The sequence below is a fragment of the Phyllopteryx taeniolatus genome, chromosome 9 (assembly GCF_024500385.1).
Source record: "Phyllopteryx taeniolatus isolate TA_2022b chromosome 9, UOR_Ptae_1.2, whole genome shotgun sequence".
Lineage (NCBI taxonomy): Eukaryota > Metazoa > Chordata > Actinopteri > Syngnathiformes > Syngnathidae > Phyllopteryx > Phyllopteryx taeniolatus.
Genome location: NC_084510.1, coordinates 18,939,279 through 18,959,276, shown reverse-complemented (window position 1 = coordinate 18,959,276; position 19,998 = coordinate 18,939,279). Strand labels below are relative to the sequence as shown.

The window sequence follows — 19,998 nt, the reverse complement described above, 5'->3', positions numbered from 1 at the left end:
TCGCTCCTTAGCGGATCACAAACAAATCACTCTTCAGTTCTTCAGCTCCTCAGGACACCAGCTCATTGAACAAATCACTCAGTTCACTTAAGTCCCTCCCCTGAACGAATCACTCTTCAGTTCTTCTGTTCCTCAGTACACCAGTTCACTGAACGAATCACTCTTCAGTGGCTCAGTCCACCAGTTCACTGAACGAATCACTCAATTCACTTAAGCCCTCCCCCGCCTGCACAGTGCGCCTGATGCTGGCTGCTCATTGGTCATTCGCCGAAGTGGTTGACAACACTGCCGAATCACAAATCATATGGCAGTACGTTTAATGAAGTCCCGCCCTCGCCTGCACGCTGGCTGCTCATTGGTCATTCGCCGAAGATTCAGAAGTGAGTGACAGAACGCTTCAGCAGTTCCGTTTCCGCTCCCAGCCGACACTCTTGCCTGACGGCGGCGGGTGGTGGCCAAGATAAAGGAACGAATCATTTCATAAACTGATTCGGTTCTGTTCGTTCACTAAAAAGATTCGTTCGTGCACGAAACAACTCTACAAGAAGGTGGCAAGAAACTGTAAGGTGTTATGTGAGATGTTAATTAAAAACAATTGACGTGGGTTTTTTTTGTGCGTTTTTCAAATTTTCTTTTCATTTTTTACATTTTGAAAATGATTCCTTTCTCTGATCTTATTGGACAATTTCCTTGAAATCCTAAAGGATCATGATAACTTTCAGCATAATCTAGTCAGCAGTTATTCTCAGTGTGGTTCTTTTAGTAGTACTCATTATAATTACTGGCTCAGTCTAGGTCAATTATATTTAAGTTAAATACATTTGCATTTGAAACATCTTAAAACATTTATTTTAGTACAATGTTTATTTAACTTTTATGTGCAATACATTTCGCAGTGCTAGTGTTTAAACTGTACAAAATGTTAGTGTCTTTTTGATGAACACTTAGGCCTTGTTCACAACTGTATTTTAATGTTGGTCATGATGGTGGTATTCGGAGAGCCAAGTATTTTTTGAGGTGGTACTTGGTGTAAAATGTTTTGAGAACCACTAATCTAGCACATTCTTTTCAGCTATGCATAAATCGGATAGGCATTTAATGAGAAAGTATATGATTGATTGTGCTCATGGAACTTTTTGTCAAAATGCAATAACTATAATCAAACATGTATATTTTCTTAAAAGAATAATTCTTAAGGCAACTTCTTACAGTCTGCCACTTTCTTGTTTCATTTCCAGCCGAAAGATATCCATTCAACAAATACAAATTCCCATTAACTTGAAATTTGACCATGGTGTGACTCATTCCCGAGCTTATAGGTGCTGACCGTGTAGTCACCTTTGATAAGATGGATGTGACATTACTGACCTCTATTGGTTGACTAAGCAAAATGCATTGATCTGTTAGAGTACATATACAGTACAGGTACAGTTTTTGAAAGGCTAGAGTAAACCATGCTTTAATGACTTGTTTAACTTCTTGACATTCAACTCAGTCAGAGTGTTTATGAAACTCATATTTTGTGTGTTATTTCATTTTCAGAGGTTGAACAAATCGAGGCCATCGCTAAATTCGATTATGTGGGCCGCAGCCCGAGAGAACTTTCCTTCAAGAAGGGAGCGTCTCTGCTTCTCTATCACCGGGCATCTGAGGACTGGTGGGAGGGCCGACACAATGGTGTGGATGGGCTGATCCCTCATCAGTACATTGTGGTGCAAGACATGTAAGTAACATTTTTGATTCAGCCGTTGCTTTTCCTCGTGTATGAAAAAAAAAAAATATATATATATATATAAATATATATATATATTTATACACACATATATTAGACTTTACGCCGATCAGATCGGTGTGATCGGTATCGGCCAATAATTAGCATTTTATACTGATTGGCTTTCATGTCATAATTCTCCGATCCGACCAATGACATCATCGATCGGCTCCGCACAAGACATTTAACTCCGCGTCGCCATTGCGTATGAATCTAAAAGCTAGTTTATTTTTAGCCTTGTCACGTGACTTGTGGCGCAGTACTGTAACTATCTCAGACTCATCTTTATTTGCCAAGTATGTCCAAAAAACACACAAGGAATTTGTCTCCGGTAATTGACAATACGACAACAGACAGTCAATTGACAGAGAACACTTTTGAGACATAAAGACATTGACAAAAAAAAAAAACAGTCACTGAGCAATAAAGGTTTGCTAGTTATGTGGTAATGCCGGTACATAATTTATTTATTTATTTTTGACAATTGTGCATAAAGATGCAGAGTCCTCTAGCATTTACAGCAGTTCGAATGACTAATATTGCAATAGTCCGGTGCAATGACCATTGTGCAAAGGGCGCAGAGACTTCAAGCGAGTAGTACGATAATCTGGGACAATGTTGATTGTGCAAATGTTGCAGATACTCCTCAATCAGTGTGCAAATGGAGCAGATGCTACTCTGGCATCAGTGGCCAGTATTGGTCAACAACAGATATGCAAATAGTGCAGCATGGTGAGACTTCTACAGTGAGTGCACGAGTCAAATATAATTGGCCCGACAGAAATGTGACAACAAACTCAAGACAAAAAAATTGCCAGGATGTTGCAATGGAATTGTAAGTTAGGTGTTAAAGAAGTTAATTGCAAGAGAGAAGAAGCTGTTGGAAGGTCTGCTAGTTCTAGTTCTAGCATTGATCGATAGCGCCTACCTGAGGCCAAGCTGACGGCCAATAAAGTTTTTTTCAATCTTGTCGGTTAAAAAACACGTCATCGATGTGGGACTATTTTGCGGTGTCTCAGACAAACAACACGTAAGTTATTTGCAGTCTATGCACAACTGAAGTACGTTGTGGAGAACGTCATCTAAATGCTACAACACAAATTTGATCGGGCACCTGAAGAATGTACACAAGGAGGAGCATGCCGCGCTCAAGTAACGCAGCGTGGAAAAAAAAAAAAAAAAAAGGAAAAGCCAAACGAACGCAAACTCTGGACAACGGCCGTCCATATGACAGTGAGAAAGTTAGAGTAAGCATGTTATTAACAGTATTTATTAAGGTAATTTATTTATAATTTATTACAGTAAGTTAGCACCCATTATTTCTGTCATGTTGTAATGGTGATCTGACCTAAACTTATGTCAGTGGCTAATCCTTGAATGTCCCTAGAGGTCATTGATGTTTTATCTTTTGGCCAGCGACCCTAGTGAGGATAAGCGGTACAGAAAATGGATGGATGGATACAGTACTCAGTATACAGTACACAAGTATATGCAATAAATGAACAAGTCGTGTAAATGGACACATTGCTCCTGAGTTAGACTTCGAGTATGTATCCTGACTACCATGCTACTACTCCGTCAGGGACGATGCCTTCTCAGATAACCTCAGTCAGAAAGCAGATAGTGAAGCCAGCAGTGGGCCACTACTGGTTGAAAAAAGTTCATCCTCACCATGTGAACAATCATCCGATTACAGCGTGGGAGGCGTCACTGGCAGGTCTGTAAAATCAACCAGTTCTCTTTTTAAGCAGTTGAGTTGTTGTCTGACAATATTTGTGGTCTGATACCTCTCCGTAGGATCCGACTGCGTTCCGACGGAGCAGCAATTCCACGTCATCTCTGTGGCACAGACACTCAGAGTCCAACCAGAGTGCCTGACACGCCTCTGCGGGCCGCCGCCTGTCCCAGCAGCCCCCACAAGATGTCCGTCGACAAGGCGCGTATGGAAAGCCCAGAAAAAAGGCGACTGGGGACCTTTGGTAGTGCAGGAAGTATTAACTACCCAGAAAGGAAGGCTTATCCTGAGGGCCATCCACTGAGGCCCATGTCAGGGGCCACTCGTCACAGCAGCCTTGGGGACCACAAATCACTGGAAGCTGAGGCTCTGGCTGAGGTGAGACGGGCATGTCAATTATCGACTCTGCTGCATTTCAAATTGCCCCTGCAGGAAATGCAAAAACATAAATTGATTATGATTCAGTTACTTGTTTTGTCAGTAAAATGTCAGAGAATGGGCAAACATTTTGATCAATCTTTTCCAAAGTAGAAGATGTTTGCAAATGTCTTATTTGATGAAATGCAAAGATAATACGTCTGCTTTTATGGAGGTCTACAGAAATCTGACAATATTGGGAGGCCAAAATTCCAAGGATTTGGACAATTTTAAGTGAATGTTTCAAAACGATTCAGCGATTATCCAAATAGTTGTCGATTAATCAATTAATTTTGAACCTTTAGTTTCAAGACAAAGAAGCAGAACACTACTAAATTAAAATAACACTGTCAACATGAGGACTAAACTGTAAGCTGTATTATTGTCTTATATTATTTAATGACATGGGAATTAACAGTTGCATAGATAGTAATGTTAAAACGCTGTAATATGCTCTCTTAAACTTCTGTGGGGCAAAAAGTCAAATGTTCTTGTTGTCATGCCCTAACACCGTGTTTGTGGCACTAAAGTGCACTTTAGTGTTATAATATTTTACAAAGTCACAGTTCACCCTTTCTCTCGACTTCGTAATCGTCTCTGCTGCAGCCAATTGAATAAGTGTTGGGGGGGGGGGGGGGCGGGAAAGTGCGCTGCACTTCGCTGGTCTGTGTTTGTGTGTGAGGGGGATGGGCCAGGTACCCGGGCAGAGTGCAGCTCAGACTCACTGTTGCAGAGCGACAGAATCTCCGCGCAGCAAAAAAGTTAATATTGTACATCGTTTGCATATTGACTGCTACGGTTATAATTATAATCGACCCGCTGATCTCTCAACTTGAGAGGTGCTTCATGAGATTAGTTACTCACAACAGACGTGGGCAAAAAAACCCAAACATAGTCCTTCATACCTTTGTTATTGCCTCAACCAGGACATAGAGAAGACCATGACCACAGCACTCCATGAGCTTCGTGAGCTGGAGCGACAGAACTCCGCCAAGCAGGCTCCCGATGTGGTGCTGGACACGCTTGAGCCCCTGAAGAACCCCGTTAGCTCCGAGCCCGGCAGCCCCTTGCACACCATCATGATCCGTGACCCAGATGCAGCCATGCGCCGGAGCAACAGTTCCACCTCTGAGATGATGACCACCTTTAAGCCGGCGCTCTCGGCCCGACTCGCTGCTGGCCCTCAACTGCGCCCCCCGCCCATGAGGCCGGTGCGACCCCCTCCCACCCAGCACCGTTCAAGCAGCTCCAGTTCCTCTGGGGTGGGCAGCCCAGCTGTAACGCCCACCGATAAAATGTTTCCCAGTACCAACACAGCGCCCGGGTCTGGAGTGAATGTGTCCACTGATGGTGCTGACAAATCTGGCACCATGTAGCAAAGGTCACATTAGAGGGCTGGTATTGGGACTGCAACTCATGATTAATATTTTCATTATCAATTTAATCTACAGATCAGAAAGTAGTGCTGAGTGATCAGGGAAATTTCCTTCAGCTCAGGGAGATGATAGTCCAAAAGACAAAAGCATTTCATAGAGTATAAGGTAATACAGTACAGGACATGGTGTATAAAAACAGCAGATAAATGATCAAAAATTCTCCATGCTGCATTCAGCAGCACTTTCTCTTTAGTTTCCACTTGAACATCAGCTTTACAGATGCCATGTTTGCTCTTCACGTGGTAATGATGTTTACTATGACATATGGGGTATGAGATGTCATGTGGGGGGGGGGGGGGGGGATCCAGTGTTCAATGTTGTTTGAGAAAATAGAAGAGCTAGAACATGATAATAGTGGGAAATTTTATTAATGCACTTAAAAAAAAAATGAAGTTGCAGATCAATTTCCTGTAGAACGACCTGTTGCCGCTCACATCATTTAGCTTTCCAAACGCTCTGGGCAATATGCGACAAACTGTGATGCTTTATCTCTGTTTTCTGCCTGACTTCACTCGGATCTGTAGGCAGCTCCTGAAGTGAAGGGTTGCCATGGTGATGCAGATGGGGAGAGGGCTGCAGAGGTGCGATAGGTTCAAGCTTTCCGTTCTTTGAAACTGTTTATAACAACAATATAAATGCATAACATTATGCGTTTATATCAGTTTATACCTCAAGCTCAACTAACTAAATCTGTGTCCATGGAGTCAGATTGTGGACATTTGGACTTGTGTGCTTGCCAGTGCACCTTTAATGCATCAAGTGGACTGGTGAAGACATTCAGGCACACTGGGGAAACAGCAGAGATATTAAAGACTGAACCACGGGGTCGAGGGAGAAAACACATTTTCAACAATGTGCTTGTTAACCAGTGGAAGTATACAGTACATAGTACTTGTCCTATAACAGCACAGGTGTAACTCTCAGTATGTCCACCATGTGCAACCTGTATATGGCAGACACAAGTAATTCATCCACTATTTGTTCAAGTCCTGCAATGTGTAAATACAGTAGCTATTTTTTTTTTTTTTTTTTGTGTAAATGTTTTGATTTTGTACAGACTAATAGCGAAACAGGAGATGGCTGACATGAAAGCTATTTGAAAATATCTCAACCTAACACTCCTTTTTAATCGTCTTCAATACAATACAAACATTCTTAGGCTGTGTGAAATCATCTCCCCTGTACTGTGTCCTTCGAATCCAGTTGCTCAGTGTTCTATACTGAGCTGATGGCTGGATTGGTTCGCCCTTACATTCTTGGTAAATCTTAATTTGAAATACTTGAAGTATTTCAGGGTCACACGGTGTCAGAGTGGTTACCACATGTTCCTCACAGCTCCGAGGTCAGGGGTTTGAAGCCGGGCTACAACCTTCCTGTGTGGAGTTTGCATGCTCTCCCTGTGCTTGCGTAGGTTTTCTCTGGATACTCTGGCTTCCTTCCATATTCCAAAAACATGCATGTTTGGTTCAATGAAGACTAAATTGTCCAAAGTTATGAATGCGAGTATGAATGGCTGGCGACCAGTTCAGGGTACACCCCGCCTCTCTCCTCTATTCAACTGGGATAGGCTCCAACTCACTCAGAAATGGATGGAAAATGGATAGATGAACTGTATAAGAAATGTGTTGAATAGGAAACACATGACATTGCTTTTCCAGATGAGGCAGGGCGTCATACTGTCAATTACGTTGGCTTTATTTATGTCACTTCAAAGATGTTCTGAAATGGCATTAACTGATGATTTTGTTGCGAATGTAATGACATTTATCTCAGTATTTTAACAACTCTGGACTCTCCATTCTAAAGAGCCTGTTCTGAAGCGCATGCTTTGTGCGGTAATGTCAGCACATAATTATAAAAGGCATATTCCACCAAAAAAAAGTCATTTGAATTTACTTAATTCAAATATGTACAGCGGTTGCACATGATTAAAATGTGTTAAACTAAAATACATTATTTGTTCATTTTTGAGGAAAAGGGGTGGAATATGTCAATTTATCAAATTTTAATCATGTGCAGCCAAAAATTATCTTTTTCTTCGGTGTATGACTGGCTTTGGCAGATCAAAATCAATTACTTTTACTTAAAAGGTTTAAATTTTACCTGGGCTGATATTGACCAATTAATCGGCTAGTAGCATTAGCTCAAATACAAAGATGTATAATACTCAAGCATGCAGACCAGGCACCTTCCCAATATAAAATGTAATTTTATTCAATCCACCCCAAGCTTTCTGAAGTTTTACAGGGCACCTGCTTTCCCTGCTGGTTACTGATGGTACTGTCTTGTTAAGAACCAGTGGAGGCATCAGGGGCACAGCTCATTCAGCTTTTATTCTAAAAAGACATACTGCACTTTCATTATGTATGTCTTTGTCAAACATGACTTTGCACCTATTAAATTGTATGTACAATATATGCGAATGTACATAAGAGAACATATGAAATACGAGAGAATCATGTTTGACTTTTATTTATACAGCAGATGTGCAAATGGAGCGGGACATCTCGAGTGCCTTTTGTGCACAATATTGATTTTTATTTTTTTTTAACTTTTGTATTACTTTTTTTAAATTTGTTGTCTATTAGTTGTCATATTTATTATGAATGTTACTTTTGTATGAATACTTTCAATTGCTCTTTCTGCAATAATTTGTCCAGGGTCATTTTGAACTGATTTTCTCTGCTGGGTGAAAGACAAAGGTAGATTTGAAAACCACTATGCACCTAATCTACTGGTTAACAAGTTCAGTAGAGTCTTCTCAGAATATTTATTGCATCTTGTTGTTTTCCTGGTGATGCGTCTGTCCTGTGCCTGAGCCATAAACTCATCTTTTCTCGCCCTTCTCGTACACAGCAAACACAATGCAGCATTGCTGGCAAATGCACGAATAAGGGATACTACTTGTAGATCTTAAAAGGCACCTGGTTTCTCTTTGTTTTCCCTACATGTGATTTAAAACATTTTCTCTCCTGAAATTGTAGCTAGGCTGGTGCAATATTAAGCTACTATGATTAAAATCAAGAATCACAAAAATTACAAAACATTGCTGTAAGAGAGACAACTGTGCCTGTCTTGTTGTAATGATGGAGTGTGAGTTGTTGTCTATCCTCTCTTTAATTGTTTGTCTAGTGGTGAGTGTCTGGTCTATTAGAATCCTGTGATATAACTTACCAGTACCACTAAGTGGATGTTGAAAATATGTGCATCCAAATAAAACCTTTACTGCTCAATGGTCTTGTTTGAGCAATTATTTCGAAAATATAATGTACTGTACAATAACTGTATGTTCTCCCCGTGCCTGTTTGGGTTTTCTCCGGGCACTCTGGTTTCCTCACACATTCCAAAAACGTATGGTAGGTTAATTGAGGAATCTAAATTGCCCAAATCGTGCGAATGATTGTTTGTTTATATGTCTGTCGACCAGTTCAGGGTGTACCCTGCCGAAGTTAGCTGGGATAGGCTCCAGCACGCCCGCGACCCTAGTGAGGATAAGCAGTACGGGAAATGGATGGATGGATACTTTTCGGCCAGACAAAACAATATTAACACTTTGATTTTTTACAATTGTATTATTATTTTTTTAAATATTATTTATTACTGGTGCATATGACTTAGTAAATGATGTGGCTGTTGAGGATACCTTATGGTCCATCAAATGTCTCTTTAATTGATCATTTTTAATGTATAAGAATCTACTGTTCAGGAAAATTAACTAAATATTGGACCTATATAAGAAATGACAATTCCATTTTTTTTCTTTAGTTTTCCAAATACAGATATAGTACCGTGTATTTTTGTTTAGGAAACGAGCACCTGTAGCAAACTTGCAGTATATTTTGTGACCACATGGTGGAGAAACTGGAACATTAGTGGAATGTGCAAGGTCCTGCGAGGGAGTGTAGCCTTCTGAATGCAGTCTGTGCCACCAGGAAGATGACAAACTAGAGTTCAGAACACAGAATCCTGCATAAATTACACGATTACATCGCTCTCAGAAATTGCCTTTATAGTCCACTGGTTAGAAGGGCAGCCCATTAACAAAATCCAATTTGTTCCACCTGACAAAGCTCTATTCAACAAGAACATGTCCAACAAACAACTGAGCTCACCCTGTACCAGAGCACAAAATCCGCTGCTGTTTAGTAAGAAACTTGCACGTTTGACACTTTCAAATTTGGGCTATACGTTTGGGGAACCTCACAAATACTGGTTGTTGCAGACTACTGATAGTCAATACCCATTACGCTTCAAAAAGGTTGAACAAGGCCTCACCGGTGGCCCTATTTGGTCCTTCATAATTAAAACAAACCAGCGCAAACGCAACAATAACATATAGTCAATTAGTGCAAGTCACAGCGGAGCAAAATGATCGTAAATGTAATTCCTGCCTCCACCTTAACCTCCTTGGCTTCGTCAACATGGAGGCTCTCTTCAGTTACGGCCCCCCTGGGGGCTACCGTGAGCCGGGTGATCATTCATTTTCCTAATCACGATGAAATTGTGTAAACAAGTGGAAGTCATGTTTAATTTATTTCATTTATTTCATTCCCCTGTGCATGTTTGTGTGGTAAGTAGCAACTTTTATTTTCAGGTGAATCCCATTAAGTGATAGACCATATGATGATGAAAACAATGCAATGTGAGGCTAGCATTTTAATTATAAGAAATGAAGGCTGTTAACATAATTGCACCATCTGTGGCTCCTAATTACTACGTGACTCTACAATCTTTCTATTATTTATATAATAAAGATTTGATGAGCACATCTGGCCCACAGTCAATTGTTCTGGGTTTGAATCTCAGCTTTTGCCTTCCTGTGTGGAGTTTACAAGTTTTCACTGTGTTGTCTGTTTTCTCCAGGTGTTCTTGCTTCCTTCCACATTCCAAAAACATGCATTTCAGATTCAACGAGGGCAAAATTGACAATCGACATGGCAACATCTTGCTCAAAGTCAGCTTGGACAGGCTCCACCTGAGCCTAATAAGGATAAGCAGTAGACAATGAATGACTCATAAAGGTAAAACATTCATTTTAGGATTTTGTCCTCATCTCCAACAACACAAACATGTTAAAAATAAAAGATGAAGATATTGTTGAAAGGAGAACATGGCATGTCTTATTTTCTCTTTTGCTGCCCACCGCATCAGACGAGTGCAACACACATCTTAATGATGTATGCTCAAGGGCAGCCAAGGACTGTACTTTGATGCATTTTCATTAGAAAAATAAACGCTCATTTAGAAGTAGAAGCCTGATAAGTAAAAAGAGTCACGATTCGCTTGAATGGAAATAACCATCATACTTTCAAGGACTGAACATTTTCCAGCCCTCCCCCCTACGAAAAAAAGGAAATCACACATGCTGCATATATAAATCTCAGAGTTCATGGAACATACAAAACATCATTATTCCTTTTAAGTAATATGATCGGATCATTGCCCTGTGACTGACTGGCGACCAGTTCAGGATGTAGTCCGCCTTTCGCACGAAGTCAGCTGGGATGGGCTCCAACTCCCCGCAATCCTAACCAGGATAAGCGGTGTTGGACATGAATGGATGGCTGCATGACCGGATCGGGATCGTGTCCCTGTCATTGTCATTGCCATGGTCAGTTACTTTTGTGGTCTACAATATTGGTGGTGGTGGACCAGGCTGGACACCGGTCATGTTGTTGTTAGGAACAGTTTCAGCATCAGTGTGGTAAGTGCCTCATGGCTGAGTCTCAAAGTTGCCAGCTGGAAGAACATGGAGTCTAAGATCTTACAGTGCATTCTACTCCAATCATCCTGCCCATGTGAGGTGTGTGGAAAATTGAACTTCCATGCACATCCTTGTTCCAGGTGGGAATTCTCAACTGAAGAGTTTCTGATGTTTGAGGAAATCTTGCTCCTTACGAGCACTGATGTTGGTTCCCCGATCTGAATGGATGAGCTTCACAGGGCCCCTTACAGCGAGGAAACGCATGAGAGCATTGATGAAGCTTGACATGTTGAAGGATTCGAGGACCTCAATGTGGAGAGCTCGTACACTCAGGTCAGTAACAACCACATCTTACTCTGGGTGAGGCCGCCCCTTGTCCGGCACGAAGAAACAGTCATGAAAGCAGGTTCAGTAGAGAGGCGGTCTTCCAGAAGATTGGCTGTCTCCTGTGTCTGAGGGGTGCCACATAGTTTACGTGATATAACACACCCGTGGATCACGCCACTCACGTTGCCTTTTGCCGCCAACTATCCAGAAACTGGCAGCATGTAAGGTGCCCTGAGTGAACAGCCGTCCCTGATGTTGGGTTTTCACATGATAGTATCTTACCAAGACTGTTGCAATCTGATGTTTGCCAAGAATAAAGAAGTTTTTTTCTTGCCTCGCTGGAGTTGTGCTTCTGTGGCACGACCTCCAACTGACAGAAGGTCTTTAGGATCCGTGCAAGGATGTAGGGCTTTGAGAGGACTGTCCTTTGGCAGATTCTCCTCCTTCCACAGACGGGAGTCCTCATAAGCGTAGATCTCTTCTTGAACAATGTGGCTGATGGTGTATCCGGATCGCGAGAGGTCATCGACAGAGATCGTTGCGTGACAGTGATGCCAGCCTTTGCAGCCACTTGGTTTGGTTGGAGGATTCCTCTGGAAGAGGTGAGCAACATTAGAGAGGCAAGCAATGGTGTGGATCAATGACTTCCAGCTTGAAAACTTGGAGAAGCGCTGTGGAACTAGTTGCTTGCTTGACATGGTTGTGCTCAGTCATTGTTGACGCTAGCTCACAGTTGTCTTCTTTCAGCTGGACTTCAGGGGTTGTTTCAGGAACGTAGGTCCATACAGTCAGCTGGTACCTAGGAGACCCCGAAGTAGTAACGCACCTTGTGGCGATATTTGCAGGATTCAGTTTCATAGACACGTGCTGCCACTGCTTGGGGCGAGAGGGGATAAAACTGTGATGATGACCATACAAGCAGAAATGGGACTTATTGTGACGTAGAAAAGTAGGACACACGTCCATGTCCTGGGTGGTTAGGTTGACAATAAGTTTCACCACTGTGTAAGTGTTAATTCTTTCGAAAAACAGAACTAATAACTACATTCAAATGTACAAGTAGTTGTGAATTTTGAATTCTGATGAACAGCCCCACTTTCTTGACTGTGCTATTATTGTTTGGCCTTGTCGAAGGTCTGTACTTGTTTTCAAACCATTCCCAATCTGAAAGGTCCCAGGTTTATTGTTGCATTTGATTTCTGCTAATGATGTTAAACATCATGTAAACATAGGCGGAACAGACACAAACCACATGACAAAGCATCATGATCTAATCAGCACACAGTGCAGAACATTTGCAGCAGTTCGGGCCAAATCCCATGCAGGTCACACCTGTGCACTGGATACAATAACAAGACTGGATCGTGTACCGGCATATACTTGCACAGGACTTCATTAAGAGTCTTCTGATATGGATTCAGTTTTTGGATTTATGATATGGGATTCCAAGTTGTTCATATGCCACTAATTTACATTTTCAAGGATAATCTAATGCTGCCTGGATTTGGTTTCCCCTTGGCCTAAGAAAGTTCATGAATTTGTTCCACTGATCCATGGTGTGCCGCTGGAAGTTGCTTTAGGCACACATTTAAGTGAAAACTTGTTGTCTGCCCCCACGTAGCCTGGCTACTTCAAGACCCTCAACAAGGCACAAAGCTGCAAGAAATCATGAACTTAAACTTCAGTGGATGTTTCCTTGATGTATTTCTTATGTGGAATGCTTGATATCATCCACATCAAAGTGCTACACATGCCATGCTTTAACGCATTTGAACAAGACTTCTTCCCAAAAGCAGTCTTGGCTCTGTCTCAATAAAATAGTTTTGAGGTGATCTTGAATAACATCTTGATTTCTACCTTGATTGGAAAAAGCCAAAAAGTTAAAATACACCCCACCCACCCACACGCGCGCACACACACACACACACACACACACAGACACAAATATTGGCGTTTAGTCTGATCAGATGGACATTGGCTGTCACTCCAAAATGAAATACACCGTATTTCATTGAGTTTAATCTGGGAAATTATACCTGTAAAACTGCAAGATTGCTAATTCGTTGTTCTTATTTATGTCCTTCTCGCAAATGGTCCCGTAAACGATTTGTTTTGTCCTGTACGACGTTGTTTATTCTGATTTGTCTGCTGAGGCTTAATGTGCACTTGGACCTGGAAGCTGTAAATAAATCACCCGCGCCAGGCTCAATAAAGTTGTCTGAATCAACTGTGTCAATATCTCACTCCATTTTGAATAATCTGATACAATTGGAGCTGTTCTTGTATAATTTTCTTTCGCATTACATTTCACTTTGCTCACATATTACAGAGCACCTGTTATATGTAATATATATTTTTAAACAAATATATACAGGCGGCACGGTGGATGACTGGTTAGAGCGTCTGCCTCCCAGTTCTGAGGACCGGGATGCAATTTCAATTTCGTGGACGAGCGGCATGTCCACAATCCTGTCCAATCAAAGCGGATTCTCTCATTCCCTTTAAATGCAGCATGATGGAAGCGTGCACAGTCTTGTGTTCGGGAGGTCGAAACGCACAAAGTACGTTTATACAGAACCGCAAGTAGACCTGCACCAGCAGACGATGTAAAGGAGATCCCAAATATCTGCGCCATGTAGTGGGCACTTGGAGACCGCCACCCACCCCCGATGGTTTGTGTGCCCCACCCCATGCTGGCCACTGGGATGATTTAAAAAAAATATGATGATGATAATAATAGTGCGTTCAATTAATTTATTTCTACAATGATTCAGAGGGTTTGATGCCCGATGTTCACATATTTATGAATAGATTATGTCTGATATCCACCACATACATCTGCTAAACTCAGAATCTGTCTGCCTGTGCCCTGATCAAACTGGCCAAAATCATGTTAGACCAGCGTTCTACCTAATGCACTGAATTTAAATGTGATCCCAACAGGTGTAAGTTTAGACTGACTTTCTGCCACCTAATTGCCATATGCGCTAGGCGAATGTCAAAGGAGACACTCTCATTGTGTCAGTTTTGGTCGGTGACTGGTCCTTGCCCTTGCACAAAAATTAAGATACGCCTGTTTTTGCACTGTGCCGCAGATGCCCAATCTATAAATGTAGTCTCTGATGAGTTTGACTCTGATACTCACCTGACTTTTATGCAGCTAGTGTGGATTCATTTGCCACTCAGTGACGACGTGAATGTGAGTGTGAATGCTTGACTGTCTCTAGATCTGTCCTGTAATTTACTGGCGACCGATCCAGGGTGTAGTCTACCTTTGGCCCATCATCAGCAGGAATAGGCTGCAGCTCCCCGACACCCGGAACAGGACAAGTGGTTATAGAAAATGGATGGATGGATGGTTATTACGATGAATATATATGTCATTATACTATGTCGAAGTTTTATCATTTTTATTTTCGTATTCTATGTTCTTGATTAATTTATATAATGTTCCTTGGCCATGTGTTAAGACTCACAATTGCACACAACTCAAATTTTTTTTACAGGATTGCTTCACATACAAAACGTAATGGATAATCTGCTGCTTATATCAATGGCTTCAATGAAATACACAAAAAACAAAAACATTTTACAACCCATTACAAAATGGGATGATTTTTTAGCTAAACTGAGAACAAATATTTACATTCCTGATCCAACAAACTCTATCATGAGTTCAATGCAGTACACCCTCTTTATTTTACATTGATCTAATCAGATGCAAGTCACTGATGGTGTCATGGTACATTCGCCTGACTTGGGTGCAGACAGCGTGTGTTCAGTTGCCACTCAGTGACGGTGTGTGTATTGAGTGCGAATGATTGTCCGTGTCTATGTGTCCTCTGACTGACTGGCGACCAGTTCAGGGTGTAGTCCTCCTTTTGCCCGAAGTTGGCTGGGATAGGCTCCAGCACACCCGTGACCTTGAACAGGATAAGCGGTATTGAGAATGGATGAATGGATGGATAATCAGATGCATGCACAGTATCTTCAAGGGCCATAATTCATGTGGGGCCTAATCTCAAACTGCAACATCTTCTATTTCTGCTTTACGAAATTGAACTGATGGTGTTTTGTAGTTTAAGTTGTCCTTTATTTCATTTAATGAGGCAGAACTTAATGCAAAAGAGTCCTTGTCGCTGATGTCAAATGCTTGCACACGCGGGGTTCAATGGATTTCTTAAATTTGTTTTTACACTTGTCTGTGTAGGCCGCAAACAGGCAGAGTGGCAAGAAGAAAGTCCGTGTGTGTTTTTTAACAAGCGGTGTAACTCTAGGTACATTACTGTTAAAGAGCAGCTTTGCAGCAGACATTGAGCTTCTAGCAGTCAGCACCTGGCCATACTACATACATACATCGACAGTACTACCACCGTTATGTTTGTTGTTTTAGCAATGCCGTAATGATCATAAAAACTAGAATCCCACTAAATAGAGCGCAAACCTCCACCAAGGATGAACTATTGATAAATGTGAAAACAACTCATGGAGCTTTGCATTTGGGTTTGTCTGTTAATTAGCAGGCTACCTGGCTGAGAGAATGGGGAACAGACGGAAGGTGCCAATATACAGTATTTCTGGGGGTTGGACAGTTCCAATAATATACTCCCATGGTAAGAAATAAAAGACAATAATAATGCACCCTTATTGAGATCATTATCAAAATGATGTAATGATGAATTATAATTGGTTGTTCGTTCATGCGCCATTCATCTACAAAGTTCTGTAAAGTATGTTTAATATACAGTATGTCATATTGACTACCGTGGCACGGCTTATAAAACCAAAGCTAATGGTGGCTGAAGAAGTTTTCACAGTACTAATGGATTATGATTAATTCCAATCAAAATAAGAATGTATTATTATCAGAATCAGGATCCTCTTTATTTTCCAAGTAGTCCAAAGCACACAAGGAATTTGTCTCCAGTAGTTGGAGCCGCTCTAGTACGACAACAGACAGCCGGAAGAGGTGGTGACTGGGATCGGGAGGGTCCAAGAGGATTTTGCATGTCTTCGTTCTGGCAGTCCTCAAGGGTGGGTAAAGGGGTACCGACAATTTTTTCGGCAGTCCTGATTGTTTGTTGCAGTCGGAGTTTGTCCTTTTTGTGGCAGACTGTGATGGATGAACACAGGACTGATTCGATGACTGCTGTGTAGAACTGCCTCAACAGCTCGCGTGGCAGGCTGTGCTTCCTCAGGAGCCGGATGGAGTTGATGCTGGTCTCCCACTTCAGGTCCTGAGAGACTGTAATTCCTAGGAACTTGAAGGTTTCGATGATTGACACAGGACAGTTGGACAGCGTGAGGGGCATTCAATTAAATTATTAAATTAAAAATAAATTATTAAACATTTTTGACATGCACATTTTATCTGTGAGATGTTGACTCGTTTATCTTTACTTCATTTGGTTCAGTTCATTTCATCAGTGATTTTATTGCTCTTTTTATCACTGACATTTGTGTCTTAATTTTATTTACTTACCCATTTTTATGTTTGATTTGAACCTCTCCCTCTAGTATGTGTTATGTATTTATTGCTTTGTACAGCACTTTGGTGCACTGTGCGTGCATTTAAAGTGCTTAACAAACAAAGGATTGGCACGGAGCCCCCCTGGTGCCAAGGTATGAGAAAAATAAAATTCATTGATAATCTGTTCCCTCAATTTAGTAATCCGTTCCCTCAGTTTAGTAATCTGTACCCTCAGTTTAGTAAACTGTACCCTCAATTTAGTAATCTTTACCCTCAATTTAGTACTGTGTTTAGGAAACACGCAGGCTAATTGTAGTCAGTCCTGCTCGTACTGCTATATAATGATCAACCCCCTCGAACTACAGCAATATTGCCTTTCAGTTGAAAAAATGGGATGTAGGATATATCACGACATGACAATTTATACACAGAATTCACACGAGTAAGAATATAACATACAAATAGAATTTACTTCACCTGACAGATATACGTAGGTATACGGAGACCCAGACATTTGCTAAACTGAGGGTACGGATTACTAAACTGAGGGTACAGTTTACTAAACTGAGGGTAGTTTACCAAACTGAGGGAACGGATTACTAAATTGAGGGAACAGATTATCAATGAATTTTATTTTTTTCATACTTTAGGACCAGAGGGGCTCCGTAGGATTGGATTTATTACTGTTATTATTTATTTATTTAACCTCATTTAGGACCTGGCTAGTTTGTCCATTTTAAAAATACAATGTGGCCCTCGAGCACGAAAGTTTGTCCACTTTTATAAATTCTGCCTATAAGCAGTAGTTGCAATTTGCAATGTAGTGCATCATTAATGCTGTATTTTGCCCTTCAGCCTTGGTTTATGGATACACAAATATGTATTTTAAAAAAAGCTCTCTGTGTGATACAAAGCAGTCATACACCTCTGCACACAACCAGAATAACATATTGTTGGATTTTAATACGTACTTGAGTACCTCTGACACAAAGTCGCACTTGGGGAAACTATGACGCAGCGGAAGTCGTCAAATGACGTAGCTGGTTTTCGGCTTTTCGAGCGGGACGGTGGTGTTGTGAAACTCCTTAAAAGTTTTCAAACTACGAGATACTTTATTGTACTTGCTCAGTTTATCGAATATGGCCTTCCAACCGGAAGCAGACCTCCCACCTATGCTGACCAGTTTGAACGTAAGAAAGAAAGGAAGCTGCTCTTTTATTTATTATTTATTTATTTATTTTCTTTAACTGTGTTTTGCTAGCGCGGTGGCTAATTGAAGCTGTTCACCGATGGGAGCTAACGATGCACTGAAAGCTATTTGACAAAATGAAGGTTAACAAGCAGCTCAGCGTGTTAACTACTCTATCTCTGATGTTGTATTCGCTATTTCGGTGTTTAGGTATGAGTGAAACAGCGTCAAAGGGATCAAATTAAGTCAAACGGGAAAACTTAACACTCATTCAAATCCCGTCTGTTGATCCCTCAAATTGATTTTTATTAAAGCCCTACATATTTATCTTCTTTTTCCTAACCATGTTTTTGTGCCATGACCACGTTATATATTTGTAGGTTATGACAGACTAACAATTGACTTATTTGTTGTTTTGTTTAATACCAACCCTACAGAATGTTGATGCCCTGTTGCGATGTCCTATTTGTTTTGACTTTTTCAACACTACAATGATGACCAAATGCTCTCACAATTGTAAGTACAACAGGTGCACTTGTTAGTGAAGTGGCATTGTTTTGGTAGAATTCAGCGACAGTATGCCTTATGCTATATGTTGTATAGTGTTCAAAACCAACCATTGTCTATCGACCCTAAGCCTATTTGACCTAATGTTTGAATTGTCTTTGTGTTTCATTTGACAGTTTGCTCCTTGTGCATCCGGAAATTCTTTTCTTATAAGCTTCAATGTCCAGTTTGCAATGCAGTAAGTTTGAAGCTCTACATGAAGTTGACTTGCAGGAATCTCATTAATCAAGATGAGCTTGTCGAACTCTAATTCTTCCCTTAACCTTAAAAATAAAAAATAGAAATTTAATATAGGGACATGCAATATAATCTTGTACTGACATTTTTGATATATCGTTATTCTAATGAATGAAGGAATGAAGACATTTTGCAGGGGCAAGGCAAAGACATTGTGTGATGTCACCTCAGAAGGGTGCCACAAGAAGCAGTGTTATGGTACCCATAGAATTGCAAAAAGAACTTAGTCTGACATAATTTGACTGCTAGCTGCTCAGTACAATATGAGCAATGCAATTACAGTGGTACTTTGACTCAGGAGTTTAATTTGTTCCGTGACTGAGGCTGTAACTCAATTTACTCATATCTGTCTGATTTAAATGGATATTTATTCTTCTTTTAGCAAGCCACAGAACAAGATCTGCAAAACAACCGTTTACTGGATGAGTTGGTGATAAACTTTCAAGCTGCAAGGTAAGTAGACTTCATTTCATGTATAGAGGAATCACTGAGGTCCAACACAATTTGTTCCTGTATGGTGATCAACCTTTTTTAACTATACAGGCAATTTAAAGTTAACATTCTATTCCATCATTCTGACGCTCTCAATATTATGTCGCTTAAACAATAATTGACTCAAGCTTAACTTCAATGACGTAGGCGTAATGTGAAGGTGATTCAGGTCACTGATGCGCTTCATGTGGCTCCTTTTGTTTCACATTCTAGTCAACAATTATCACACGACTGCAAAAAGAAGTTAACCATTGTAAAACAAGATAGCATAGTAATCTTTACAAAAACAAAAAGTGATGACGCACATCGTAACATTACACCAGGGATGGGAAATTCATTTTCCAAATGGGCCATGTAAGAAATTGAAAAAGGTTGTTGATGGCTACGCCAACATGCAAATCAATTCTGTTCCATATTAATTGTATTTATTTCTACCAAGCATTAAATTATTGTTTTAATAAGATGCTACCTGTGTAGATGTGGTACTTATCTGTTATAATCCATCCATCTATCCATCTTCTGCCTATCCGGGGTTTTGTCAGGGGGGCGACATTACCGGCCCGTCCGCTGCTGTCTGGCTACCGTGATGAAAATTTCATAAATGAATTCAATGAAATAAATACTATATTGTTTAAAAATAACGAGAGAAAAAA

The 19,998-nt window shown here is 40.8% G+C and overlaps 2 protein-coding genes across 10 annotated transcripts in view; both read left to right on the top strand.

The window, feature by feature from the left end:
• Positions 1 to 8,592, top strand: part of srgap3 (SLIT-ROBO Rho GTPase activating protein 3) — a 79,373-nt gene extending 70,781 nt beyond the window's left edge. For both annotated transcript variants that reach the window (XM_061785400.1, XM_061785399.1), the window contains exons 19-22: positions 1,543 to 1,723; positions 3,354 to 3,488; positions 3,569 to 3,884; positions 4,850 to 8,592. In XM_061785400.1, the coding sequence (XP_061641384.1) occupies positions 1,543 to 1,723; positions 3,354 to 3,488; positions 3,569 to 3,884; positions 4,850 to 5,299 (1,082 nt within the window). In that variant the 3' untranslated portion in view covers positions 5,300 to 8,592. The remainder of the gene's footprint in view (positions 1 to 1,542; positions 1,724 to 3,353; positions 3,489 to 3,568; positions 3,885 to 4,849) is intronic.
• Positions 8,593 to 17,512: 8,920 nt separating this feature from the next.
• rad18 (RAD18 E3 ubiquitin protein ligase) overlaps positions 17,513 to 19,998 on the top strand; it is a 36,816-nt gene continuing 34,330 nt past the window's right edge. For 2 of the 8 annotated variants that reach the window (XR_009790204.1, XM_061785585.1), the window contains exons 1-3: positions 17,520 to 18,050; positions 18,733 to 18,794; positions 19,236 to 19,306. Coding sequence is in view for 7 of the 8 variants with exons in the window: in XM_061785585.1 (XP_061641569.1) it covers positions 17,870 to 18,050; positions 18,733 to 18,794; positions 19,236 to 19,306 (314 nt within the window). In the remaining variant the exon portion in view is untranslated. Of the gene's footprint in view, positions 18,051 to 18,486; positions 18,566 to 18,732; positions 18,795 to 19,235; positions 19,307 to 19,998 lie in introns of all 8 variants that reach the window. The other 6 variants (XM_061785586.1, XM_061785590.1, XM_061785584.1 and 3 more) reach the window with 6 other exon arrangements.